Source organism: Cladophialophora yegresii (assembly GCF_000585515.1).
Source record: "Cladophialophora yegresii CBS 114405 chromosome Unknown aczIN-supercont1.5, whole genome shotgun sequence".
NCBI classification, from domain to species: domain Eukaryota; kingdom Fungi; phylum Ascomycota; class Eurotiomycetes; order Chaetothyriales; family Herpotrichiellaceae; genus Cladophialophora; species Cladophialophora yegresii.
The window spans coordinates 3,313,116-3,338,743 of NW_006913049.1; the positions used below are offsets into that span (position 1 = coordinate 3,313,116).

General features: G+C 54.3%; 12 protein-coding genes across 12 annotated transcripts; 7 read left to right on the forward strand and 5 right to left on the reverse strand.

Moving 5' to 3' along the window:
- Nucleotides 1-731: 731 nt before the first annotated feature.
- Nucleotides 732-1,139, forward strand: A1O7_07918 (uncharacterized protein; the record flags this gene model as incomplete). Its single annotated transcript, XM_007761914.1, has 1 exon — nt 732-1,139. The coding sequence occupies one exon, from the start codon at nt 732-734 to the stop codon at nt 1,137-1,139; it is 408 nt and encodes a 135-aa protein (XP_007760104.1).
- Nucleotides 1,140-2,999: 1,860 nt separating this feature from the next.
- Nucleotides 3,000-3,844, reverse strand: A1O7_07919 (uncharacterized protein; the record flags this gene model as incomplete). The annotated part of the gene is made up of 2 exons (XM_007761915.1): nt 3,000-3,571; nt 3,628-3,844. The coding sequence occupies 2 exons, from the start codon at nt 3,842-3,844 to the stop codon at nt 3,000-3,002; spliced, it is 789 nt and encodes a 262-aa protein (XP_007760105.1).
- A 558-nt stretch (nt 3,845-4,402) lies between these two features.
- On the reverse strand, nt 4,403-5,344 carry A1O7_07920 (uncharacterized protein; the record flags this gene model as incomplete). The annotated part of the gene is made up of 1 exon (XM_007761916.1): nt 4,403-5,344. The coding sequence occupies one exon, from the start codon at nt 5,342-5,344 to the stop codon at nt 4,403-4,405; it is 942 nt and encodes a 313-aa protein (XP_007760106.1).
- A 1,427-nt stretch (nt 5,345-6,771) lies between these two features.
- Nucleotides 6,772-9,393, forward strand: A1O7_07921 (uncharacterized protein; the record flags this gene model as incomplete). Its single annotated transcript, XM_007761917.1, has 2 exons — nt 6,772-7,140; nt 7,189-9,393. 2 exons carry the CDS (start codon nt 6,772-6,774, stop codon nt 9,391-9,393), a joined length of 2,574 nt encoding a protein of 857 aa, XP_007760107.1.
- An 867-nt stretch (nt 9,394-10,260) lies between these two features.
- On the forward strand, nt 10,261-11,040 carry A1O7_07922 (uncharacterized protein; the record flags this gene model as incomplete). Its single annotated transcript, XM_007761918.1, has 1 exon — nt 10,261-11,040. The coding sequence occupies one exon, from the start codon at nt 10,261-10,263 to the stop codon at nt 11,038-11,040; it is 780 nt and encodes a 259-aa protein (XP_007760108.1).
- Nucleotides 11,041-11,886: 846 nt separating this feature from the next.
- A1O7_07923 (uncharacterized protein) lies at nt 11,887-12,888 on the reverse strand (the record flags this gene model as incomplete). The annotated part of the gene is made up of 1 exon (XM_007761919.1): nt 11,887-12,888. One exon carries the CDS (start codon nt 12,886-12,888, stop codon nt 11,887-11,889), a length of 1,002 nt encoding a protein of 333 aa, XP_007760109.1.
- Nucleotides 12,889-13,351: 463 nt separating this feature from the next.
- Nucleotides 13,352-14,503, forward strand: A1O7_07924 (uncharacterized protein; the record flags this gene model as incomplete). Its single annotated transcript, XM_007761920.1, has 1 exon — nt 13,352-14,503. The coding sequence occupies one exon, from the start codon at nt 13,352-13,354 to the stop codon at nt 14,501-14,503; it is 1,152 nt and encodes a 383-aa protein (XP_007760110.1).
- An 867-nt stretch (nt 14,504-15,370) lies between these two features.
- Nucleotides 15,371-16,477, forward strand: A1O7_07925 (uncharacterized protein; the record flags this gene model as incomplete). The annotated part of the gene is made up of 2 exons (XM_007761921.1): nt 15,371-16,078; nt 16,175-16,477. 2 exons carry the CDS (start codon nt 15,371-15,373, stop codon nt 16,475-16,477), a joined length of 1,011 nt encoding a protein of 336 aa, XP_007760111.1.
- A 661-nt stretch (nt 16,478-17,138) lies between these two features.
- Nucleotides 17,139-17,711, forward strand: A1O7_07926 (uncharacterized protein; the record flags this gene model as incomplete). Its single annotated transcript, XM_007761922.1, has 1 exon — nt 17,139-17,711. The coding sequence occupies one exon, from the start codon at nt 17,139-17,141 to the stop codon at nt 17,709-17,711; it is 573 nt and encodes a 190-aa protein (XP_007760112.1).
- A 114-nt stretch (nt 17,712-17,825) lies between these two features.
- A1O7_07927 (uncharacterized protein) lies at nt 17,826-19,418 on the forward strand (the record flags this gene model as incomplete). The annotated part of the gene is made up of 1 exon (XM_007761923.1): nt 17,826-19,418. The coding sequence occupies one exon, from the start codon at nt 17,826-17,828 to the stop codon at nt 19,416-19,418; it is 1,593 nt and encodes a 530-aa protein (XP_007760113.1).
- Nucleotides 19,419-20,046: 628 nt separating this feature from the next.
- A1O7_07928 (uncharacterized protein) lies at nt 20,047-22,198 on the reverse strand (the record flags this gene model as incomplete). The annotated part of the gene is made up of 2 exons (XM_007761924.1): nt 20,047-21,813; nt 21,881-22,198. 2 exons carry the CDS (start codon nt 22,196-22,198, stop codon nt 20,047-20,049), a joined length of 2,085 nt encoding a protein of 694 aa, XP_007760114.1.
- A 578-nt stretch (nt 22,199-22,776) lies between these two features.
- A1O7_07929 (uncharacterized protein) lies at nt 22,777-25,385 on the reverse strand (the record flags this gene model as incomplete). Its single annotated transcript, XM_007761925.1, has 2 exons — nt 22,777-24,266; nt 24,314-25,385. 2 exons carry the CDS (start codon nt 25,383-25,385, stop codon nt 22,777-22,779), a joined length of 2,562 nt encoding a protein of 853 aa, XP_007760115.1.
- Between the last annotated feature and the right edge of the window lie 243 nt (nt 25,386-25,628).

The window sequence follows — 25,628 nt, forward strand, 5'->3', positions numbered from 1 at the left end:
CAACGGAGGGTGTTGGGTGTTCTTCAACATGACAATTCGCGACGCCTTACTCCGTATATTCTTCGACTTACGGCGCGACATTGACTTTATTTACTTCTAGAACCCTTTCACGCCTTGTCCAACAGTATGTGTACCCGGGAGTTTCAACATGACGACCTCGTGCAACGTATGAACACCGGGTGGGAAACCCTCCCTACCCACGTTCTGACCCTCACAACAACCAAGCAGAGCTACCTCACCTTTCTCCTGATCGACGTGCATCCCATTGCCATTCCAAAACATTCCAAGTTTTGGATCTTTCAACGACCTCATTCAGGCTGCACCGTAACTGATGAGATGCAGCGAATAGTCGAGCTCGTTGCTTCAGCCACACTTGTCCAGCCTCATCTAGCGAGCTTCTCTCGCTTCTCCAATCCTCAGGCAACCACCAAACAAGCCAATTGCAGTGTCGTATTCGGAGCACCAGCCAATGATGCTGGCATCAGTCCATCATTTAGCTTCCATGGTTCGATGGTACTCGTAGGAATGCATTGAATGACTTATAAGATCGCTGTGCGGGTGATGATTTCATTCCGCGAGACAACCTCATTTAACAGTATCTATATTGTGAGCATCTTCTGATACACTGACAGACGGATAGACGGATAGACTCGCTTTACAAAGACGGCCGGCATTCCACCGTCGACATAGGCAGAGTTCTCCAACATCTGTCTTCACAGTGACCATAAACGATGGGCAAGCTCAGAAGTCCCACCACTCCTCCCAGCCGAAGCGCACCCAGGGCCTTTCCACGCATGGACCCTCCACCGCCCTATGAGGCAGCATCCTCGCGGTCGTCCTCCGCGCATAGCCTTGACCCACTACAAGCACGAGAATCAACACCCTCCCAGCAACAGAATACGCAGTCGACGGCCCTAACGCAGTCGCAACCAACGGAACAGCAGCGCGCACCAGAAGCGGACCACCAGGACCGCAAGAGACGGACCGAGGAAGGTTGTATGACATTCGGCGAAGGCGCATCAGGGTGTATGGTCGTTGGAAAGAACGCAGAAGGTTGTATGAATTATGGCGATAACACCAGTGGATGGTACGTCTGTCCCGTCACTATGCCCGCTCTGTCGACGAGGGTCAGATCGTAGATGGGCCGATGATCATCCAAGACAACCACGTTCTACCATGGCCATCCTCGAAGTCCTCAATCGTGTCCCTTGTCGCACGCCCTTGCAGGCTACGCTCGAGCGGATTGCAGTCACCAGACACTTTACTAATCGTTGACTGCTTCAAGTGTCTCAGGGATCACTGACCATTTTGTTATCGCAGCATGAACTACAAGTCCCGAGACGGATGTCTGCTTTTCGAGGCAACAGGTGGCGGGTAGGTGATGCTCAAGCCAACATGCCTCGTCTCTGTGCTCTGCTCTGCGTGCTGACTAGAGTTTTCTTAGCTGCCTGAATTTCTGGACAAACAAGCAAGGCTGCTGTCAATGCGGTTGATCGAGGATTCCTTCGTTCCTTGGGACGCAAGCGCATTTTTCGACGACCACACGCGATGTTGAAGTCTCTAGGTGTGAGCCACAGCACGGCCATTGCTGTCCATTCTGACGTCGAACCGATATCGAGTATGTATAAAGGAGTTGGGGGCGCCTCGTCGAACTTGTTAGTGACCTTTTGTACCTATGATACCACGCCGCGGCAATGCGGATGCAGCCTGGAAATTTGTCACTTGTCAAACACAACCTCGAGACCATGCGACCAAGCCAGTGCTCCGGTCTAATCACACTTCGACAGGTCTCGTGTCATTACGCTCGTCTGAGCAGTATTACCATACTCTGTTACAGTACCCTGTAGGTACACCGTACTGTGTAGACCTACGAAGCATATCTGTAGTAAACGCCATTCCAACACGTGTCAATGAACAGTCCGTAGTGTATCTGGGACAGTCCTATAGAAGTGGATGCGCGACCAACACGGGACCTCAAAGCCCATATATGCCACATCCCTCTAGGAAAGGGGGCGCAAGCAGCATGGGTACAGTTTTGGAATCTATGAGCCCGTTGCATTCGATACATCTCCCACGGGTACCACCTTTTGAGCTCGATTTCACGTGATCCGGCGAGTGGTCCTCACCCTGACCTACCCGCATCACCAGTAGCATGACCAAAAACGACCGCCAACTGACCCACTACACAATCCGTTTACTACGAAGTACTTGTCACCCATGGTACCGCCGGAATCTAAGCAGGATGAGCAGGTCGCCTGATTACTGTAGTCAGACTCTTGCACCACGGAAGGGCTCACGTCTCCTCCGATTTGAGTATCACTCTACTGGATCTGGGGGTTTCCAGTTTGCGACATCCTTTCCTTTCCCCCCTTCCGACCCCCCACCCACCCCTCCACCTTCCACCCTTTCTGTCCACTCGCTGGCTGCTGGGGCTGCGAAGGTGGAGTGAAATGTAATGAAATTTTCAAGCTGTCGGGCATAGGCGATCGGGCCGAGCTGGAGAAACACGGCACCAAGGCGATCGTCGGATCCGGAAGTCGGGGAGAACCTCAGGAGAGCGGCGTCGATATTACTCGGAACCGAGGCCGGGAAGCCTCTCGTTCCACATGAGGTTCCACCAGAAACCCATGTTCCGGTGGCAGACGCGACCGACGAAGAACTTGATTAGCGTATTGCGGACTTAGGTCTTAGTTTGGATTACCCGATGGGGATTTCCCCGATGGGAAAAGTGGTGGACAGTCATTGTCGCGTGCTGGAAGTGACGAGGTTAAGAGTTGTTGATGCAAGTGTCTTCCCCATTCCCATATCGTGCCATGAACAGTCCGCGGTATGCGCGGCGGAGCGCGTTTCGGAGTAGTTAAAGCGAGGAGAGTAGGATATCTGCGATATTGTATGTCCAAGGTCCAGTCCAGCAGGGTCTTGTGCAGTCCGTTCCAGTCCGTGTTAAGTGAAGCAACCTCGAATCTCCGAACCTTCATCGATAAGCTTCATCTAGGTCTTCACCCCTGTGGAGCTGACGGACCTGGTGGTGAAAAGACCTGCCCACGATGACGATGGAGTTGCGACGGGAGCCCCGAGACACCTGTTATTGGATCCGTGTCGAGTGGCGGCGTATAATTAGGATTATACGGACTCGTCCCCTTTACCCAGAGGTCGGGGTAGTTCGCTTGAGCGTCGAGCCGGGCCTGCTTGTAGGCGTCTCTGATCTTCTGCAACTCTGCAGACTCATCACCCTGCCAGTTGGGGTTTCTGAAATTCGCCTCCGTATCGTTGAGCTGGTCGACGACTGCGGCGAGATCGTTGCGGAACTGTCTGGCCCGGTTGGGTTGATTGCGGCTCTTGAAGTAAGTCAAGAGACCAGCGATCACTGTGTTGGAAGCACCGAGGAAGATTGTTGCAGTCCGAGCTCTGCGATCATTGAATGCACCCAGTACAGTAAGACTGGCCGCAATGACGATCTGGACAAAGAGCAGGGAATTTGACAGTGTGGCCACGAACCAGTACTGGTACGTATGTCTCTCATACGCCCTGGTCACGCGCAAATGCAACGACTCATACGGAGAAGGGCCATCTGCAAGTTGTCATTACGGATTAACCAAGGATGCAGGGGTTCTGGCCTGGGCTTACCTGTCCCTGCAATTTCTCCGAAAAAGGTAGGCTCAACTGATTGCGGAGCAGTCTGAGTTGTTCGATGAGTTGCACGCGTCTCGCGCTGCTGCTGAGAAAGCTGCCCTACACCGTCATGCGTGCCTGCAGGTGCTGTTTGAGGTTGTGGTGGTGTTGATGCCGATGCATGACTGGCTTCCCCTCTCTCATCTACTGTCTCGTGGGCGCTTGGGTCCATGATGGGCAGTCGGATTGAGACCCAAGCTTTCTGTGATGCGGCTAGGAAGGACGAGCCCGTCACCAGGGTGGGTTGAGCTCTGGACGGATGACATCTTGGACGCAAGAAGCTTCTTTTTAGAGCGCATAGAAGGGGGCAGGAAGAGCTCAAATTGAACGACCTGTTAGCAGCCAAACTAACGCATCAGCTCGTTTCTGGCTGCGATGGCTTGAATGGCCTAACTAAGCGAGATGGATTTGGCTTGTGGCCGGCGAATAAGACCCGACGCCAGCCAGCCGCGGACTGTGATTCGTCGACGTCGTTTTAGTGGATGGTGACAAATTAACGTGGCGGGAAGCGCAGCACCTGGGTGCGCAGATGCAAGGCACATTGTGTGAGGAGGGACGAGAACAAATGGTGCGTGATGGCAAAGTCGTGACTGAGGTGTCTTTATTCATTGTTATCTGCTTCGTCGAGACTGAAGTCACTTAAGCTACTACATGTTGTGAGGAGTGCACTCTCTGATGATTGCAGCTCCATTGGCGATCGCGGCCCGCCTATGCACGACTGTATCTTCCTTCAAAATGGCCACTGGTTATTCTCAGCAAACTCCTTCCATGTGACCTTTTTCGAGCCTGGGAGCAGGAACTTGTCGCTCTCGGCCTGACTCTTCTCAGCGCCCTTGCCATAGTAGCTCCAGTCTCGGATGAGGAGCATGTTCTCCTGAAGTTCTTCTGCGACCTTGTTGCCGATCTTGGCTATCGACTCAACACTAGCTGGCACCTCCTGGAATCTGATATCCTTGCCGTTGACCGTCGCGAGTTGATCAACGAATTCTTGTGGGTGAAGCCATTCGCTGACACCTTGGACGTAGACACCGTTCGCAGCTGTACCAGCCTCGAGGAGACCCATGGTGAACAACCCGGTATCCTTCTGAATATCGAGCATAGGCACCCACGTAGTCTTTGCGTTCCATGGCAAACTCAATGTGGGGATCCCCGAGTCGTCCGGCTTGAATTGTTTTGTCAAGTTCGACATGAAGTAGCCTGGCATAAAGTACGAGACGAGCATGTCACCTTTGACCTGCTCAGCGTACTCGGCAACCTCAGCCTTTGACTCGAAGTGCTCAATCTTGCTTAGCTCGCCGTTGGTTAATTTGCCCGTGTGCGGCAATGTTGACCAGATGAGATGTTTCACGCCCTCTGCCTTGCACGCGTCAACGACATTCTTCCCTTGCTTGATTTCGGCGTTCTTGTCCTGGGTTTCCCAGTAATTGGTGACCGCGAAAACACCGTAGGCACCTGCCACAGCCGCCTTGACGCTCTCGATGTCGTTGATGTCGGCTTGGGCAAGCTCAGCTCCCTTTGATGCAAGAGCTTGTGCCGCTGGCTTGGAGGGGTCCCGAGTGATGGCCCGGACTTTGTACTTGGAAGCCAAGTTGGAGTTGTTGAAAATCGCACTGGCTGTGCTCCCACCTTGGTTGCCTGTTGCGCCGAACACAGTTATGATCCTTTGAGACATTTTGGAGATGTTCCTAAGGCCCAGGTTTAGAGAGATTTGAGAGTGGTGTTGCAGAGATAGAATTGAGATATGCCCAATCCGCTTCGGTGAATAGAAGTTTTATGCACGTACGTTGGGGTGATGTATTGGTTTCTGGTCTGGTTCAAGGCGGGCTTCTTTATATAGATTAGCAGCTCAAAGAGCGAGCATAGAAATTGCTGTTGTTTGCAGGAGCGATTCCCTTCATGCGCTACATGTGCTTCACTCCATTATGTAACCAGGCCGTTTACCATTCACGGACGCAATAAAGTTTTGGGGTGACGAGGTACGAGTTTAGTCATATTCGCGCTTCGGCCTTCACTCATCCTATTTGCTGATGGGACAGGTGGTCATCCCACCTGCGCCCAGGGCAAGGCGACTCGTCTACAGTTCACATGAACTCGGGGTGACGGCCTCTATCAGCGCCTAGCTGGTGGGCATGAAGGACGGGATTAGGTAAGGCATGACCGCCCCTCGTGAGCACCCAGTGAGAAGGTCTGGAAGGTACTGGAAGGTAAAGGCCGTCGACAGCTTTCTTTGTCAGTCGCCGTGGTTCGGGCTCTTTTGAGTCCGAGTCAGGCCTTGGCTGACGCATTCATCGTCCACGGTGTTTCACCTCACCTATGTACTGTGTCGTGTGTGTCACTTAGGTGTCGGCCGAATGGTGACCAAGCATCGCAGTTTTTGCATTCATTCCCTGCACCCGCCCCTTGCCAACTCGTACCTCTTTGTCTGAATTCAACCACTCGTAGGCGTGTTCTGCCAGAGGTTGTTTTGTTGATCAGACCTCAAGCGTTCATCGACCAGACATTCGAGCCAGAGCTTCAAACGAGCTTCGCTATCGATGATCGTATCTCGCACCCCGTACGGTTAGTGACCGGGGCTCTTGTGCTCCTCCAGCCCGTGAAGCCTGTCAAAGTTGAAGCATTCGCATGCAGCAGCTTTTTCGCATAAGAAATCGCCCAGAAAGGGTGCTGTACGAAGATTCGTTCGTGGGTTCGGAGTATCCTGCCTTCGTTCGGTGAAGGTATGCTTTTCATCATTATTCATGTAAGCAGCGATACGCGTAACGTCTGATGAACACAAATGACCTTTCTGTCACACATCGTCAATGAAGATTAGCAAGAGACTTTTGGAAGATCACTTTGACCTCTGGCACGTAAATGCGCTTGAGAAGGATATGCGTGGCCGTAGCGGAGCGGCTGCTGCTCTTGCTGCTGTAGCAATAAGCGCGACTCGCCCTTTCCGTTTTAGGCGGCCAACAACAAACGCCACAAAATCCCGAGAGACTCCGAGTCACTTCTAATTACCTAGGTACACTTGACCGCACTGCCCGCCTTGCGTTGACCGTCAAGTTGACCTCTCCAAGAATCAATAATCTCATGCTTGGATCCTCCTGTCTTTGCACCATGGATACCTCCAACAAGATGGCGCCGCAAGCTTCGCTCTTCCAAGTCTACCTTCGCTTGAGGCCTCCGATTCAACCAGCTTTACCCAGGCAAGCGACAGAACCATGGCTCATTGTCGAACCTCCGAGCTCGCCGACTGAGCAAACCGATGCCATAAACGACCCTTCTTCCACGCATATCACTTTGCAGCCGCCCAATGATTCGAGAAAGCGAGCGATTGAAAGATTTGGATTTACAAAGATCTTTCGGCAGGAGGCTAGACAGCTCGACATATTCGATGAGACAGGTGCAGCAGACACAATCAGGAGCTTGCTTCAAACGGGCAGAGACGGTCTAGTCGCGACATTGGGGGTCACGGGGAGCGGAAAAGTATATGCAACCAAATGTGCCTCCAGCAATAGCTGACGAGCAAGATAGAGCCATACAATTCTCGGATCAAAGTCCGAACGAGGACTGACGCAGATGACCCTCGACGTCCTCTTCAGATCCATTGGAGAGCACATTCGGCGTCCTCATCATCCAGATCTGCCCACGGATACCGCCCTTCTGTCCTCCCTTCAGGCATCTGACCCCTCAGAAGCCCATATCTTGTCCGCCACGACCTTCCTCGAATCAATGTATGGAGATGGCGACCGAGCGAGACTGTCCCGAGCTCAGACACCTATGTCAAGAGCCCAAACACCCATGGTACGCAGTAGCACCCACGAGCTTCCCGGCTCATTCCCCGTTTCCCCTTCAAGTAGGACGGCACGTCCTTCGGTGACATCGGTCTCCAATCACTCCACGGCGTCGACAGTGCTGATGCTTTCGTGTGGGACCGAGCAAGATCCTTCGTTCGAGAAGGAACCATGGCGGCCTCCATCCAAAGTCCCTTTCATGAACCGCTTGAGAAACTTGAAAAAGTCACCTGCTAAACTCATGCTTGTGAAGGAATCCATGGGTCATTCTACTCGAAGGCCACCGCTACCTCCACCGTCCACTCTCCCACAACATCCTGATGTAACATCATTTGCCGCCGACATCGATCAGCAAGCCGAATATGTGGTACTCGTCTCAATGTACGAGGTGTACAACGATCGTATCTTTGACCTCCTCTCGAATCCTTCTTTGCCGAATGCCCCCATGACGGCAACCAGGCAAGGGGCAGCATTACAGAAAGGCTTGATGCGTCGCCCACTGTTGTTCAAGAACACTGAGATGTCTCCGGACGTCAAAGTCGTGGCAGGTCTTCGCAAAATTGTGTGCGGGAGCTATGATGAAGCGATGATGGTCCTCGAAACCGGCTTGACTGAAAGAAGAGTGGCAGGGACTGGCAGCAACAGTGTGAGCTCCAGGAGCCATGGCTTCTTCTGCGTCGAAGTCAAGAGGCGAAGCAGGCCACAGTACAGTGGATATGTGATGGCTCATTCCTTTTTGTGGACTGGTGGCACTATGACGATCTGCGATCTCGCTGGCTCTGAGCGTGCTCGAAATGCCAAAACTACAGGCTCAACTCTGGCCGAAGCCGGAAAAATCAACGAAAGCCTGATGTATCTGGGCCAATGTCTGCAAGTCATGAACGACTGCCAGCAAGAAGGCAGCAAGCCCATTGTGCCATTCCGCCAGTGTAAACTTACGGAGCTGTTATTTTCGAACTCTTTCCCGTCTGCCAATCACGGTTCGGCATATCGTCAACCACAGAAGGGTGTTATGATCGTCACAGCAGATCCTCAAGGAGACTTCAACGCCACGAGCCAGATCCTGCGATACTCGGCCATGGCAAGAGAGGTGACGGTGCCCAGAGTACCTAGTGTGACCAGCACAATATTAGCCGGTGGAGGTCAAGGCAAAGCGTTGCCCAGTGGCCGCACGACTCCACACGACGCTGTTAATCCTTACTTCGCAGCGAAAGAATTGGAACAGGCCACTCACGAAGCTGCAAGACTAGCGGAGGAATGCGATCTGCTTGTTGTCAGGCTCGCCGAGGAAGAAATCAAGCGCACCGAAGCCGAGTTGAAGCTGCAGGCAGCGACAGAGAAGGCACAGGTGATGGAGCAAGAGATCCGCGAGGAATGCTGGAGAGAGATGGAGGAGCGGCTCGACGAGGAGAGAGAAAGATGGAGGACAGCATGGGAGCAAGAGAGAGTTAAAAGCGAGGAATTCGTGGACGGCAAACTCGAGCTTATGGAGAAAACAGCCAACTTGACCATTTACGAAGATGCCACCGCCACTGGACAGCTGGAACAGCTACAACACGAAAACGAGCGCCTCCGAGCCCAGCTACGAGCCCTTGAGCAAGAGCTGCAGCATAAGAGTCCAACAAAGAAGTTTCGAGGAAGTGCTGGATCCAAGTCGCCCGTGAAAGGCCTGGTCCTGCAGGAGTCTGCCAACATCAACGTTGCCACAAACCCGTTCCTGGCTTCGCTAAGGGCCTCGGCACGAGACAGTGACGCGACGATCAAGGCAAAGAAGAGCGAAGACGATCTCAATGTATGCGATGTGTCCCCGCGAAAGCTGTCATTGAGGAGTTCGAGTGTGACGCGGGTGTCGGCGTCGAATATTCACGAGGAGCCTGTGCCCGTCAAGAAGCAGCGCAAATTGACGACGAGGAAGTGGGACTTGGGCGACCCCGACGACTTTTGAGGACTGCATTGGGAATCATTTGTGGTTAGCGAGCACATGCCGGCGTAGCGGTCGTTCCTGTACTCCGTACATGTAGACTTGGTATTTCTGAGGCAGAGAGCCGTGTTAGTCACCGCGACCTTGCAGGGAAGATGTTGAACGGCAGCTGCCAGCATGACAGATGGCATTTCGTGGGAGCACATTTTCCGGGCATCAGTGCACTTCGCCTTCTTACGGCGCGTCAGACACGTTGAATGAAGCAGACTGAGCTTAAGCTGGTCGGTGACGAAATTGTCAATTTGAGAGCAAGGAATGAGATTTCAATCGTCAGACTCCAACCACCAGCATTTTTATGACCGTGGCGAGCCTACAAGTGTGTCCTGCGCGCCGATTGGTGCTGGGATGCCCCCTAGAGCTTTTAAGTGGAGCCTCGCGGTCCGGCCCATGACGCTCACTGGTGGCTGGGATCTGGACATTTCCTGACTCGCAACCACCGCCAGCACCGTCACCCAGGACACTCTCACCACTTTCTCAGTTCACTCTTCCCTCTCCTTCTGTCAGAGCCTTTCACTGGGTGTTCTGTTGCGTCTGGTACATTCTCTTTCGTCGTCGCTCGTTGTCGCACGCACTTTCCTTCCTCTCTTCGAAGTCAGTTCTACTCGCTCAGCAGACCTTCCGGTGAGCCTCGACTGGACCCCGCACCACGCACCTATCCACCTCTAAGAAGACAGCGCAGCTGCCCGTGCATTTGGGCAGCAAAGCAAGCGAGAAGAGAGAAAAGGCAAAGCACCCGAAAAGACCGACCTGTTCGAGAATAGGAGTACGCTCGTGTCAACAACAACATCTCTCTCCTTCTGTGAGGGCACGTCGTCCATCTCGTATTTCCCAATGGCGCCAGCAATAGCTCCCAGGAGCATCAGCTCTTCTGGCCAACACGTGCGATCCTTCTCACGGTCCGTATCCTCAACATTCACCGCCCTGTCAAGCTCCAAAGATACCACCCTGATATCGAAAACACCCGTCGCGTCCCTTTTCGCCCTCATCCTCCGCGAGGCCGTCCAATTCACAAAACAGAGCCTCCTCTCCTCACCCTCCCGCCGCAATCTGGTTCAACCCGTCTTCCTCGCCCCCCGCACACCCTCCATCGAGATCTCCTCCCACGAGCTCTCTAAGCGCCAGGTCCAGATCCTTGCTATCCCGACCACCTACGCAGGCCTAAACTCCGGTCCCCAACCTGGGGCACTGGTGGGAATCGTTGTTGGCTCGATCACCGGCTTCATCTTGATCCTCTACATTATACTATCGCTGTTTCGTCTACGTGGCGGCGGGAACGGCCAAGTGGTCGAGGAGAAAATCATCCGTCATTCGCACCGCCGACGTCCTTCACGGAGCGCTTCTCGCACATCTCGGAGCGCCAGCCGCGTGATATCCGCAGCAAGCTCCCCACGGAGGGAACGGATCGTGAGAGAAGAAGAAACAGTCATCGTGGAAGAACACGTCGATCCGCCTAGTACCGTGGGCGATGATATCGTCGAGGTCATTGAGGAGCATTCCCCCGAGAGGCGGCCACCTAGGAAACCTAGCGGAAGGAGCGGGTATCGGACGGTAGATCCCGCAGAGTTTGGCGGTGGGGGAGCCCCAATGAGAAAACTGGGACGGCGGCGATGAGCGGAAGCAATGAGTCGATGAAATTGTGCCGTATCTGATTTCCAGCGCCGGAGTTGGATGGCTTGCGTACGATTTTGCTGGCAACCGGGTAACGGGGTAATGTGACGGCGTACAGCCGTGAGAGGACAACCAGGTTGGGCAAGTATTTGAGTCTCCTAGTAGGTGAGAGCCGCCATTTGAGCCACATACAGTACGATCTGGGATATTTGGAAATAAAATATCTACCACCCTCTCATGATACAACCCACACTACGGCGTACTGAACATGTCATTTCGTGTTCGCTACTCCTGCAAGCTGTTGTTCGCCTCGTGCGGCGAGATTCCATCCTCTCTACTCTGTACTCCGTACCGTGTATAACTATGTGGTGAGCATTGTAGCAGCTGTCGCTATGTCTTAAACCAATTTTCCATGTTGGACACGTTCTACTTTTCCGCCACTTTCTTCTAAGTACGGAACTGGGGAAGCCCCCCATTCATCGTCTTGCGCCCAGGTCCCAGGCAATTGCATTCTGGTTGCATGTAATAGCATACGAGATTGTCGATTACGAGAACTGACGGCGAACGCACCACGCCGACAGTGGCAATGTGCAATGCCTTGAGGGCAGGCGGTCACTTGAGCATACACAGCCCTGAAAGTCCTGCTTTCGTCTCTTTGTTCAGGTCGGGATCCTCATGATGGTCTGGTGTGTTCTCAGGCAGGGAGTAACCCGAGCAAGCCACACCGATGGGCATCAGCCGGGTAGCATAGGTGGTTCCACCTCTTCGCTGTCCATGATGGCGTGGAACCCCGGTACATAGACTCGGGAGTTGCATGATTCCAACGGGAAGAACAGCCTCGCTCTCCACTCAACCCCACCGCCTTTTGTGCTTGACACCCAACAGCTTCTCGGCATTCCGATAGGCAATCATTTCCAATTGATCCGGCGTGACCAGTCCGCTGGCCTCCAGCTCGTGCATGAATTTCAAGCCGTCCTCGTTCCGCGCGAACGGGTAGTCCACGCTATACAGCACGCGGTCCACGCGGGTGTTCCGCAGGATACAAGCCATGGGGTTGATGCTCCAGTCGCCACTCGTCGTGATCCACACGTTCTCATCCCAGACTTGCTTGAACGGCCGTTGGCGGGGCCCCCAGCGCGGCGAGAGCTGGTAGACGCGCTCGAGCATGAAAGGGAGCATCTCGCCCATGTGGCCGATGATGACCTTCAAGCGGGGAAGGCGGTCGAAGAGCCCTGCCGCGAATAGTCGCAGGATGTGCGTCGCCACGTCGGAGTGCCAGCCGAAGCCGGACGAGGAGATGGATTTCGAGGCTGCGAGCGGGATGTCTGGCCCTGTGTAGAGCAGATCGAGCATCGAGTCGGTCGGCCAGGTCGGGTGGAGGTAGATTGGCACGTCGAGGTGCTGGGCCGCCTGCCACAAGGGGAAGTATTCCGAGTTGTCATAGTATACGGGCGAGGCGCTGCCGTCTTTGATGGCGTGGTTGTCGATTAACGCGCCGACGAAGCCGAGTTCCTTGATACAGCGACACAACTCACCAGGGCAGGCTGCCGGGTCCGAGACGGGGAGGACAGCAAATCCGACGAACCGGTCAGGGTTGTTCTTGACAGCTTCGGCAAGTTGATCGTTCGCGGCTCGACATCGGGCTGCGGACATTGGGCCGGGAGCGTGGGAAATGATCTGGAGAGATACCTTGCCTGCTTCCATGGACTCGAGGCGCAGGTCACCTAGGTCGGCGAGCTTCTCAGATAGACCGGGGACGTGTTTCAGCTGTTCGGAATAGGAGCTTGTTGAGCCTGTGAGCATGGCGGTGGAGAAGAAGTGTTCTTCCAGAGTGATGAGCGGAGGAACCATTTTGAGGTCGTCGGTCCGTTGGGAGGGCTCGTCCTAATAGTGATCGGACGAAGGTCTATTTTCTTCAGAGGTCAATTGACGACGAGGGCTGTTCTGGTCTCATAAATAGCCCGCGCTGCAACAGACCTCGACGCATGATCGTTCGATGCGGGGGTTGGGCGTCCCACAGACTGAAAACCGTATCTGGCTGGACTTTTTAAAGGCTCACAGTCGTCTCAAGCTTGTTCTATGTTTATCTTGCAGGAAAGAAATGGACGCAGGAAGTCGTGGTCATGGGCAGAGGTAGTCAACGGAGGGTGGAGGGCTGGTGTTGGTGGCGCCCTACAGCGGCGCAATACAATCCCGATGATTCATCGTAAATTCCCCGTCGCATTCAGGTCTTTGGTACATGTCAGGCTGCCGTCATTAAATGATCAAAACCGGTACTCGGTCCAGGTGTTTGATCTCCAATTGCACTGCCAGTATGGTCTCGGTCAACAGACGTCCTTCTCTGCTCCCTGACGCGCCCAAGGACCATCATGTTGGCAGTCCTCCGACGGGGTTCAAGAACCCGTGGCCTTCGCACGATCCCGGCCACCACAGCCTTGCGAATCTTCTAAAGGTGCGCTTTGGCAAGGGTCGCCCGGCATTCGCGCCAGTTCCTGACACCCGCGAAGAGCTCGTCCCCGTGCGGAACGTCGACTTCTTGAACACAGACTCCGGGTTCAAGGTGACCTGGATCGGACATGCCAGCTTCCTTATGCAGACGTCTAAACCCGAGGGCGCTACGCGAGGCATCAATATCCTGTGCGACCCAGTTTTCTCGGAACGAACATCCCCAGTGTCCTGGTTCGGGCCCAAGCGATACACGCCCACCCCTTGCACTCTACCGGAGCTGCTGGATGCCGTGGAAGTCGACATCGTCGTCATCAGCCACAACCACTACGACCATGCGGATGCGGAGTCGCTCAAATTAATTTGGGCCAGGAGAGAGTCCAAGGTTCATTTCCTGGTGGGGCTGCACAACTCGCGCTGGCTGAACGCACTGGGCATTGACCCGTCCTCCATCACGGAACTCGACTGGTGGGACGGCGTTGACGTGCACGTCGAAAACGTCGGCAAGGTCCAAATCACGTGTACCCCGACACAGCACTTCTCGTCGCGCAGTATCTGGGATCGAGACCATGACCTATGGTGCTCCTACGCCATTCGCGACCTGCAGGGATCACGCAAAAATGTGTACTTCGCAGGGGATACAGCGTATCGATCGATCCACGCCAATGACCTGTCGCGAGAGGAAGAGGACGCCCAGCCCGTCTGCCCGACGTTCAAACAGGTCGGTGAGCTGTTGGGACCATTTGACCTGGCACTCTTACCGATAGGATTGTGCTCGCCCAGAAACTTCATGTCCAATGTCCATGCCAACTCGTGGGACTCAATCCGGATCCATCAGGACGTGCGGAGCAAGAAATCAGTCGGCATGCATTGGGGGACGGTCCGTGGAGGTCTATCACAGTACTATGAGGATGTTCGCACGCCGGCGAAGCACTGGAAGATGGCCGCGGACGAGGCCGGGTTGAAATGGGGAGACGAGATAGCGTTGGTCGATGTCGGAGAGACTCTGGTAGTGGCTTGATACGTCTGCTACCGAGTCTCTCGGTGGCTGTCACTGTTTCCGCACAACATCTAAGCAAGTCTTCGTACTCCTCAGGAGCACGTCTTGTCACAGCCGGCTTTCGTGTTCGTCGAGACGTCCGGTTTCGGCCGGTCACGGACGTGTTACAGCCGTCTACGAGCGAGGGGTCTAAGCCGAGGAGTGGGTTTCTTGGAGTGTTGACCTGCAATTTTGGGTCGCGGGATCCTCTTAGTAAACAGGCAGCAGGATTTCGGTTCCAGGGAGATGCTTTTCAAGTGTCCTAATGGTGAAGGGCAATCTGACAATCAGCTCCATCGGCCTGGCATTAGACGGAGAATCACCGTCGGCACCTGCGAGCGCTAAACTAATCACCGGGGGCTGCATGAGCTCCCCAGCCACTCCGATGCCACTAGCACTGGCTACAGCTCGGAAACAAGCTCAGAACTAATGCACGATACTGACAAGTCTATGTTGATTGGCTGATTTATCTCCGACTCTTGCTACTGCAGCAGGAGCTGCCTTTGCAAAACACGATTGACATCTCCCTTTTCATCGCTTTTTTCCTCTTTCAAACGATCATGGTCCGCCTGGTGCATCGCGCAGTGGATGTATAGGCCTGGGGCTGGTTCCAGGTTGCATTTCTATCTCCGTGACGTGCATAACAGCTGGTTATGGAATCGCTGTTGTGGACAGCATGACTGTTCGGCGCCGAGCAGCATTTCGTATATCTTCTGCCACTGCCTCTCGACTTTGAAGACGGAGGACTGTCAGTTTCCTGTCATACTTGCGACTTCTGCACAGCACAATCAGCATTCAGACCCCGAGCGCAATTCCTAGCATTGGGCACCCGCCTCGACTCGTGCAACAATGTTCTACAAGCTCCGTGCACTCTGGAGCCAGTCTTTTGGCCTACCCGCTCCATCACTCACCGAGAAGAATCTTCCTGATCAGACTGGAAAGGTATACTTGATTACCGGCAGCAATGCTGGCGTCGGCTACCAGGTGGCCAGGATCCTCTACGGCCACAACGCCAAAGTCTATGTTGCCGCCAGGACTGAATCCAAGGCACTGGCCGCTATCGAGGCGATCAAGAAGGAACATCCCGAATCACAGGGCAAACTCGAATACCTGCACCTGAACCTGTCAGATTTGACGACAATCAAAGCCAGCGCCGAAGACTTCCTGTCCCGAGAAGACAAGCTACATTGGCTGGATAACAACGCCGGCGTCATGGTGCCGCCCAAAGGGTCGAAAGGCTCGCAAGGCATGGATCTAACCTATCAGACCAATATTCTCGGACCTTTTCTCTTCACCAAGCTGCTATTGCCAATCCTCCAACGTACGGCGGAGCAGGAACCGAAGGGTACTGTGAGGGTCAGCTGGGCGGGAAGTCTCGCCGTCGACTTGCAAAGTCCCAAGGGCGGTTTAGCGTGGAAGAAGGATAAAAAGGGCGAAGACACCCTGGACGACAAAAGCGACAACAGGTTGGCATATGGTGTCAGCAAAGCTGCAAACTACTTCTTTGCGACCGAGTTCGGAAAGCGATACGGAACAAGGGACGGAGTAATACACAATGTGAGTGAAGCCCTGTGCCTCTCTCTGCCTGCGTCGCTACGAATCAGCGTTCGTACTGGATCATTCTATTGGCTGTGAGCTGACGTACATCAATAGTGCTATAATCCTGGCAACCTTGCATCCGAGCTGCAACGTCACACAGGCGACCAGTATGGCCACATTGCAGTCTGGCTCCTGCAGAAGTTACTCCTGTACCCGGCCATATATGGCGCATACACCGAGATCTTCTCTGGTCTGGCACCTGAATTGACGCTCGAGGAGGACCAGGGCCAATACATCATCCCATGGGGACGCAGAGCGTCAGTGCGTGCGGATCTCACTCATGAGGCGACCAAGGAGAATGGCCAGGCAAGCAAGCTATTCGAATGGTGTGAAAACGTGACAAAGGAGTACGCATAGGTCAGTCCCTTGCCCGTTCTTGTTCGTTCAAAGGACTATACACGGCAACGAATATCGATGCGCAACCATTGTGAGGGAGACAGTCTGTTTGCTTCGTGAGCGACGTGCTGTCTTGCGAAGTCTTGTAAATCCGTGTCTGGTCTTACAGCACCCTGTACATTAGATCTATCCAGAGACTAGCATATCCTTTGCACGTTGAAGCCCAACCTCATCCAAGCTTGTGCTTTTCGTTCTTCCCCAACGACCAATACGAGATGGAGATTTTACTGACCGTCTAGGGATCAGGCATACTCCGCTGAGCGCGGACTCAACCACGTCTTCCGTGGATCCGCTTTTCCAGTGAACGAAGGCGATTGTGTCAGCGTCGTGGCCAGACAAGTCGTTGAATCGCACGTTGCCACACCCACACGGCAAGGGATGGAACGCTGTAACTGCTGTCGGTCGATTTGTGTGCCACGGGGCCCGATTTGACTCTGTTCTGGATGTTCTCTGTGCTTTACAACATCATCTCGAACCCAAATCCTCTCTTGAGGTGTCTTGCCCAGTCCAGAGTCGAGCCACGCAAAGCAGCCAAAGCCTACTCGGTCGCTCTCAAAATGCTGACTGAGAGCCACCGCCGCCAATATTGGTGCTACAAGACTGACACCTCTGCGTTCCTGTCATGGCTCTTGGTGACTGCGAAACAGTGCGGTTACAAGCTTCCTTCCGATGCGGGTCCAGAAAGTCCCTCCCTCAGAATCAGGCACTGAAGATTCCATTGAAGCACATCCCGGACATGGCACAGTCGATCGTGGAAAATGGTGAGCCGGCTCGTATACAAAGTCCCGCAAGTATCGTCACCATCCCCAAGCGAGCTGTTGCAACACGAAAGTTATTCTCCGAAGAAATGCAGCAAGGCCTTCTCAGCGGCAATAAAGCATCCCATTCAAGCCACAGTTATTTTGTAAAGGAATTGGAAAAGAGCTTGGAGACTCTGATTGCAAACTCACCCTCGCAATCCCCCAGTACCACGTCGGAAGGAAGCACGACTGGCACTGTCATCGCTACCGCGCCGAACAGATTCGACTGCTTGCAGGTCGAGGACGTCGAAGAGGATGACAACAGCGAGGCCATGGTTCACGCGCCTGGCAACCATACCAAGGAAGAGGCCGAGCAGACTTTCGAGGTCATTGATGAGTCTGAGCAGCAGCTCGAGAGACTGGTGATTCTGCATGACTATCTCAAGGAGCTCTAGGAGGTCGGAGAGCATGTCTCTGAGCTGTGGAAGAAGTATCGTGACTTGGGGCTTGGTCTCGATACAGTCAGTATCCTCACAACTGCAGCTGTTGAGCTTGCTGCAGAGAAAGAAATGCACATCGCTGAGACGCTCGGGATATCTGAAAACAAGCTGTGGGGAAAATTGAGAGACCACTTTCCTGAGGAACAGAAGTCCATCCGGGCTGAAGCCAAGGATAGCACAGAGTTCTTCGGGTTCCTGAATTTCATCGAAATGATCATGGCAAAGTTCTGCCAAAGCCACGAACCGAAACAGACGAGAGGAGCCACCAACGAAGCCGCCATCATGCAACGCAACGTTCCGACGATCAAGAAATTCCTCGCAGAGATGCACGAAGGATCCTCTTTGGGCGAGTTCGATGACGCAGATGGACTGGAGCAGACGGACGTGTTCTTGAGCCAGATTCTCATCGACGCAGTCATTACGACCGCTCTCATCGCCAATAAGGCCAAGGACATTGCGTGCTATAGCGGCGAACGCTCCAACAAGGTCACGAAAGTGCTGGACGTGCAGGCAGCAGAGTCGCTTTCGTACCATCGCCGCGCGCAAGCCAGCGACGTGCTGACCTGGCACCTGGCCCAACCGTTCGTCGACTATCCCGACGCAGGACTCTGCAGCACGATCTGCGCTCTGTTCGTAAGGTCTCTCGTTGTGCGCATCAACTCCATCCTCGGCTCATGCCAGAAGAAAGCATTCAAGGAACTCTCAAAGTGTGAGACCAGAATGACACTTAAACTCAAGACCGCCAACCCGTTGAGAAGTCGAGCAGACCTGGCCGAGTTCAAGGCGCTTGACGACGCAGCGCTGAGCAAGCCGCAAGCTCTAGCCCTGGCACGCAAGTCTCATGCGGCGAGCATCGCAGCTATCAAAAAGACACACGGCGGTAAGCTCACGCAGACACCGGAGGGCATGATTGCACCATCCCCGGATCCCGAATTCCTAGCCAAACATAACCCCATCCTCTGCGGTATAAGACTCTTGAGCTTCAAGCATGCCATCGAGACTGCAGGGATTACAATCGCGAACAACCATCTCTCGATCATGCAAGCCGCTACCATGGTCAACGTCATGCACCAGATGCGTTATGTGACGATCGAGTGGTCGGACCTAGATCGTGCCATGAGCCTGCAGACGAGCAACGTCTTCATAGGAACCATTCCGACCACCCCTGCCCTGGCCCACAAAGTGTACATTCGTCGATCTGAATTTTCGCTCGCCGGGTTCGAGCAGATGAGACGCGGTCTGTTCCCAGAAGACGTGCCCCTCCACCGCCCGGGCTACGCCTACCCCATGCGAATCAGCCCAGACGGTCTGAAAGTGACGGAGGCGACGGCCATCTTCGACAAGCTCTACGACGGCACCGAGACGATGCTTCGTACAGTGTATGCTCTCAAGACCGAGGCAGAGAAGCGCCAGAGCAAGGATGTCCCATTCACAGTCAAGGATAATACCAACACCAGTGAGACCACCGAGAGCAAGGCGAAGACGAAGGGCAAGACCACCGCACATCGCGAGCAATACCAATCGCAAGAAAGACGGAAAAGGACCCACAGCTTACGCTTACGACGCCTCGATCGTGCCATTTCTCACCACGTTGGCCCCCTTCCTCGCGCAGACCATCGCCGACGCCTCCCTCGACTGGATCACCCTAACAACCCAATGTAACAGCCTGCTCCAGCACCTAGTAGACAACAAGGCCTTCAGCCCGAACGCGCGCAAACGAATTGTTGAACCCGGACTCGGCAGCGGCAGCAGCAGCAGCAGCAGCATCCAGGAAGAAGGAGCGTGCCGCCACCACAATCCCAGGTCCGAACGTGCGACGTTCCCGGGATCATCCTCGTCTGCGTCCTCGTCCCGCCGACCCCGTCACGAAGAGCGTGCGTGATTTCTTTAATCAGCCCTTCTTCTTGTCTTTGGGACTGGCGATCTTGCAGATCTGTATGGACCCTCGGCGTTCTACCTATTCTTGTGCCGGCCCATTGGACGTGCGGGCGGGTTGCGGTCCTGGTTCGGCGGTGGGTGGCTCACAATGTCTGAGGCGAATAGGTTGGGGGGGTTCGATTACCTACCGAAACAGGGAAAGAGATCAAGGTTGAGTTCGACATTGAGTCAGGGTCCGATTCGAGCAAGGCCCGAGGCCGTTCTCACGTTCAATGTTGCGTTGGAATAATGCGCACCAGGTATGGGAAGTATGTGCTGAGTACTGCTAGGTAGGTAGTTGAGTACTGCATTTCGGTTTGAGGCGCTTGTAACAATGCCCACATAAATACGTACGAACGTCGAAAGCGTCCATCTAATAACTAGCCCAAATCTGCTGGCCCATTGCCACGAGACGGTTGAACAGCTCATCCCGCTCCTTCATCGCCATGGCACGATACCTCGCACCGTCCTTGGACACAATCTCAATTCCGTCTTTGACTTCTCGGTCCGTCGCCCATCCGACCACAATCTTGCCCTTCCATCCTAACCCACCAATCTTCTTGACTTCCGCAATGTCGGCTATGGAGATAGCCCAGTCAGGATCGCGAGGCATACTCTCCACTACTTCGTCGCCGTCGAGGTGCGTCGTAAAGTATACACACGGGGAGGCAGGTCTCTTGCCACTAGGCGGCGAGACCGAGCTGTCAACGTAGACCGCGCCCTTGCGGCCCTTGTACCGCGCTTTGAACTCGATGGGTCCCTCTCGCTGCTTCTTCCTCAGTTCCTTCCGAGAGGGCAAGACACCCAGTTTATCTGCTGCGTGTTTCGAACCCAGCGTCGCCTTCACAGTGTCGGTAGTGAGTTTCGTCTCAACTGCTCCAGCTGTGGTGGACTTGAATGCGCCGAGGATCTTAGCCCCGAAACCGCCTTTCTTCTTCGCGTCGTGAGGTTCAGGAGGTTCAGTACCGGTGGGTTGATCAACCGTGATGACATCCTCAATCTCAGCATGTGAGGCGTCCAGGCCGCCTTCCGTGATGGCATGCTTGTCGATTTCGGCCGGCTTGTCTGCCGGTGGCTCGTGAGACTTGGGTGGTGGCGGTAGAGGAGCACGATTTGCCTCGCCAATGCGCAGCAGCGTGATGGTAAGTTGAGCATTGGTGGGGACTCCTCTGAGGAGGGTGTTCCGGATCTCGAGGTATTTCGGCCAGTCGGGGATATTCTCGTTCAGCCAGTGGATGCCGCGCATGATCAAGGGGTCCGAGAAGAATCCGAAGCCGACCAGGAAGGTTGTACCCTTCATGACCCATTGTGCGGGTGTGACAAGAGAGATCAGCAGGACGGGCACAAAGATGGCACCGAGTTGCAGGCGGTTTTTCTGCGAGAAGGGCGGTGTAGGCGACAAAGCGTTGGCGAAACGCTCCCACATATCTGAAACCTCCCCAAGGGCGTGCATCACCGGACGGACCTGCCCCCAGACAGCCTCTTCCATAGGCTGCTTGGTCTTGTCATGTACAGCGTTTGCATCACTGCCTTGAGCTGCCGAGGAAGCATCGGCCGTGGCCGTAGCTATCTTGGTCGGGTCAGGCATTCCCTTATCAAGGGTTTTGCTACCACCTTGTTCATCTGGGCTTGATTGGTCGTGACGACCAGCAGCGCTGGAGATGGCAACCGAAGCAATCCCGGAAACCAGGTTGCTTGCTTCTTGCTCGACCGCCTCGCCCTTGTGCTTCTCTGGCGCTCCAGTGACACTATCATGACTGCCTAACACTCCTGCCTTGGGTTTCTGCACACCGCCCGTCTTGTGGCTGACCAGAGCGAGAGGTGCAGGTGGAAAGAGGAACTCTCGAGACTGAGGGACGGTGATGAGGACGATGATCATGGTGACCAAGGTCGGCACGATGAAATTGAACAGCCACGCAGTGAAGTAGACGGCGGCAAAGGCAGCGGTTCGGCGTGGTTCCCGCCACGACCTCAATCTGGCAATGTGTTTACCAAAGGCAATCAATCCGACGATGACAGTCATATAAAGCCGCTCAATGTTTGACCGTAACTTGTCCGGAGAGAACTCATCCTCTTCTGCGATGTTGAGATCCAGTCCCCCGGGAGGTTGTTCGGGTATGGCTTTCACATGGTACATTTGCTGGCCTCGTAATTAGCACGTGTAGGGGCCAAGAAGGGACGCTGCTTGCCTTGTTGAACCTCCTAACTAGCGTCCACAGCTCCTCGTTGGGAAGCCCGCCGACCAAAGTATCTGTGTCCACACCGTTGGCTTGCCATCCTAGATTGCTGGTTGTGTCCTTCTTACCGGCTCGCTGCACAGCACCTGCGACCTCATGGTCGCCCTGGGCGCCTGTTGCTAACGCATGACTTGTGGTTGTGTTCTGAGCCAGCGGAGCATTGGAACTTGCCGCGACAGTGACTGGGTTTGTGGCCTTCGTGATCCTCTGGCGAAACTCCGAGTCGGGATTCTCTTCGGCTGGTGGTGTGGCTCCGCCATCACGGAAGACATAGCCTGGCGCAGGCATGTTTGGAAGGCAAGACTGGAGCAGCGACGACGCAGAGGTCGGAAGGGAGAGAGGGAGGAAGGCGTCACTCAGCTACGACTGTTGAAGAAATGCCAATTGCCATCGACTGAACACTACGTCATTGGCTTGCGCCAGACGCGCACCACGAACGGCGAGTCCCCGCCATGATCGCGAGCATCTGCCCCGCCTGCGTCGCCCACCACCAATCGATTATCGTCGCCAATCGTGGTTCCCCCGCCGTGTTCGCTCGATTGCTCCTTCCCGGTTATTCACATGCTATCGCTTCCAAATCAGGACGGTTACATACCTGCAGTGATGCCCAGTCGCCAACAAGTTGGTCGCCGGCACCACCACAGCACCTCACCGCCAACGACGACAGCCTCGAGCGCCGACGTACAAGGTACCAGTGAATACTCCGTATTGGCTAGCCAATCCTCCTAAACATTCGTCTTATCTACATTTCCATCTGTATGTCCTGATGCCCGTAAGTCATTCACATAATTCTGCCTTCTCCCCATATATGTCGAACCCTAAAGATATCCCCAAAAAACAGCTTATGATCCAGAGCAGATTCCTTCTCATACAGAATAAAACGTGTCTTGAGGCCCAAGTGGGACAGCTTGAGCCATGGTGTAAGGCTTCCCATGGACATATTTACTCCTCATGGGCTCCTCATCGATGGCGCAGTGAATCTGGCCGTCTCTCCCCTTGAACCAGCCCAGAGCATACCTCTTGCCGATATTCTTCAGCCTCGTCTCCATGGCCTTGTTGTTCAGCCTTTCCGTGTCGATGAAGTCCGTCAGCATGTTGGACGAGTATATAAACGCTAGCACTGCCGCGATGGTTGATGGTTCACGAGGCAAGAAAGGATGTCGTCGCCGTAGATATACCAGGCAGGTGGTAAAGATGACATAGACCAGGATGACTAAGGAGAGTATCAGTGACGCCCAGAATGAGACGAAGGTTTCATCCCCATCCGATCTGTCTTTGCCGCTGCTTCCGATGTGCATGAAGTCCTCCGAATTGACTGAGAAGGAAGACACTGTCACCGTCAAGATGTCCAGCATGACCGACGCCACACCAACAAGGGTCAGCAGATAATGCTTGTTGAAGAGAGCTTTCAAGGGCATGATCCCGTACACGGTCGCCTGGTAATCCAGCGTCAGGCTGTTTTCTGGTCTCGCATGGCCTCTTGAAAGTTGATAAAACGGCTCCATGAGTCGGACATCCGCCTCGAAGGTGCTGAAGAACTGTTTGAGGGCGGTCGCAATAACGATCGGGAGCCAGGGCGCTGCGTTGGGTACAACCCGGGCCTTTGTCAGCGTAATGATGGGCACCGAAATCAGACAGAATCCCATGAAGGCGAGAAAAGGTAGAGCCGCCTCGGTCCGGAGCATGAGAGGATGCGGACTCGTAAGCTTCCTCTCGCTGTCCTGTGGCGGTTCGCTTGTGGCGCTCCACTCGCCCTGCCAAATGGAGGACTTGTACAAGACGTATCGGCGATGGGCGAGTCGTTTGTGGATCTTTCCCGAATGTGCAGTGTCCAATCCAGAGAAGTCCTGCAGAATGTGCGACTTGGTAGCCATGGACGCGATGCCGGCTATGCCTTTCGGATCGCTTAGTAACCCGGACTTGCGGCGTAGTTGGAGGAACAGGATGACAAGCACAATCGCTACAAACAGATAACTTGCTGACAGTAGTCGAGACCAGACCGGAGATATGCGAACCCAATAATGCTTCTCGTCGCTGTCGGGCCCCGGGCAGCCTCGGTCGGAACACTTTTCGTCAGGATTGGTAACGAATCTGACTGAGGGGTTTTGTAATGCAGGTGACACCATCGATGCGACGATGTTCCCTGTCGTGGAGAAAAATAGCGCCCACTGTCGGAGTCGAAAGGCCTTGAAGGGAACGAAATATTGAAACATGGTCAAGTGGTCGAGGTTTAGGCTTGCAGCTGCCGAAGCACCGCGGGGTCGTGACAATTGGTAGAATGGCTCGAGTCGACGGATGTCAAAGTCCATGATGGAGAACAGGACGGCGTACACAATCGTAATCATGGTCGGGAGATCTAGGATCGTTGAGCAGAGTCACTGGCTCGTAAAGTGGTCAACTCACATTTCCAAGCAAAGAAGTCCCATGTTGATATGTCCGCCACAGCATTGAACTCAAGGATACCACTTTTCTCCCGAGCTTTCCTGAACGATTTCTGGCAGAGGAATTCCTGGAAGCCGGCCAAACCCACAGCGAGTGCCATCAGGGCGAGAATATACCAGCTTCGCATCGACCAGGGTTTCCAATTCGGTATATCGGGATCTTCGGGAAAGAAGTAACTCTTCGTTTCTTGTGGCATGATACTCTGCCTCATCGACATGCTTTCAAAGGTCTGGCTCCTGCGGTGATCCAGCTGTCCGCCTTCAAAAGTGCTTAAGTCGACCACTTCCTCAACCTCCACGATCATATTCTTCTCTTGAGCAAGGTTTTGGCCGAAGTCCTTGACTGTTTTGCTTCGCTCTAGTGTTGAGCTCGCAGCACTTCGACTATCCCCAGTGCCTCTCCGTGCTAGCCTTGTTGGATCGCGCCGGAGCTGAACGCCAATATTCTTCATACCGTAACCAAGCGAGGCACGCTTGTCCACAAACGAGCGAAAATCCGGTTTGCGGCTGTTTGTGGCGGCTGGACTGACATACTCGGTTTCCTCATCCGGCAGACGAGCCGCGTTAGGATTCGAGAGATCCGTAAGCTCCCAACCCATGCCCTCCAACGAGGATAGATCCACAACTGCGCCATGGTCATTCTCACGATCGTCCAGGGTCGCGTACTCCTGTCTCCTCGATCTCTTGGTCGATCGGAACGCACCCCGAGATATAGGCTTGATTTTGGTGGTCAACCGGCGCAGCATCGACGTGGCAGCTGATGCTCCGGCGCTCGATCGGCGAACCTTCAGTGGGGATGGGGGCTCGACGACTTCGTAGGGTTCATCACGCACGCTCTCGTTTTCGTCGATTGACTCCAAACCCTCATCCCCAGAATGACCTCTAGAATGTCGTCGATAGTGGGTTGTCGGTTCCATCGCGCTCGTGGTCGTGACTGTGCCTGAAAAGCCCTTGCGGTTGAGAAGTTCGACGTCGTCTGATAGTGTGGTCCCCGGAAGAGCCCTTTGACGTGAATCGTCACCATCATGGTCCATGCTGGTCGCTACGAAACAGGGTCGCGTCACTATGTGCTGGTTTGTGCGAGTCACCTTTGGTCCATGACGGCCGTCAAAAGGACAGTACTTGAGATGCGCATATCTGACACGACTATTGGACTTGTTGGTCACTACGAAGTTGCGGTCAAGTACCGATGGGAACAAAATGTGTCGATAAAAAAGTGGTGGCTAGCGATTGAAGTCGTTTATCCTGGAGGCGTTCCGAACACGATTGTCCGTTAT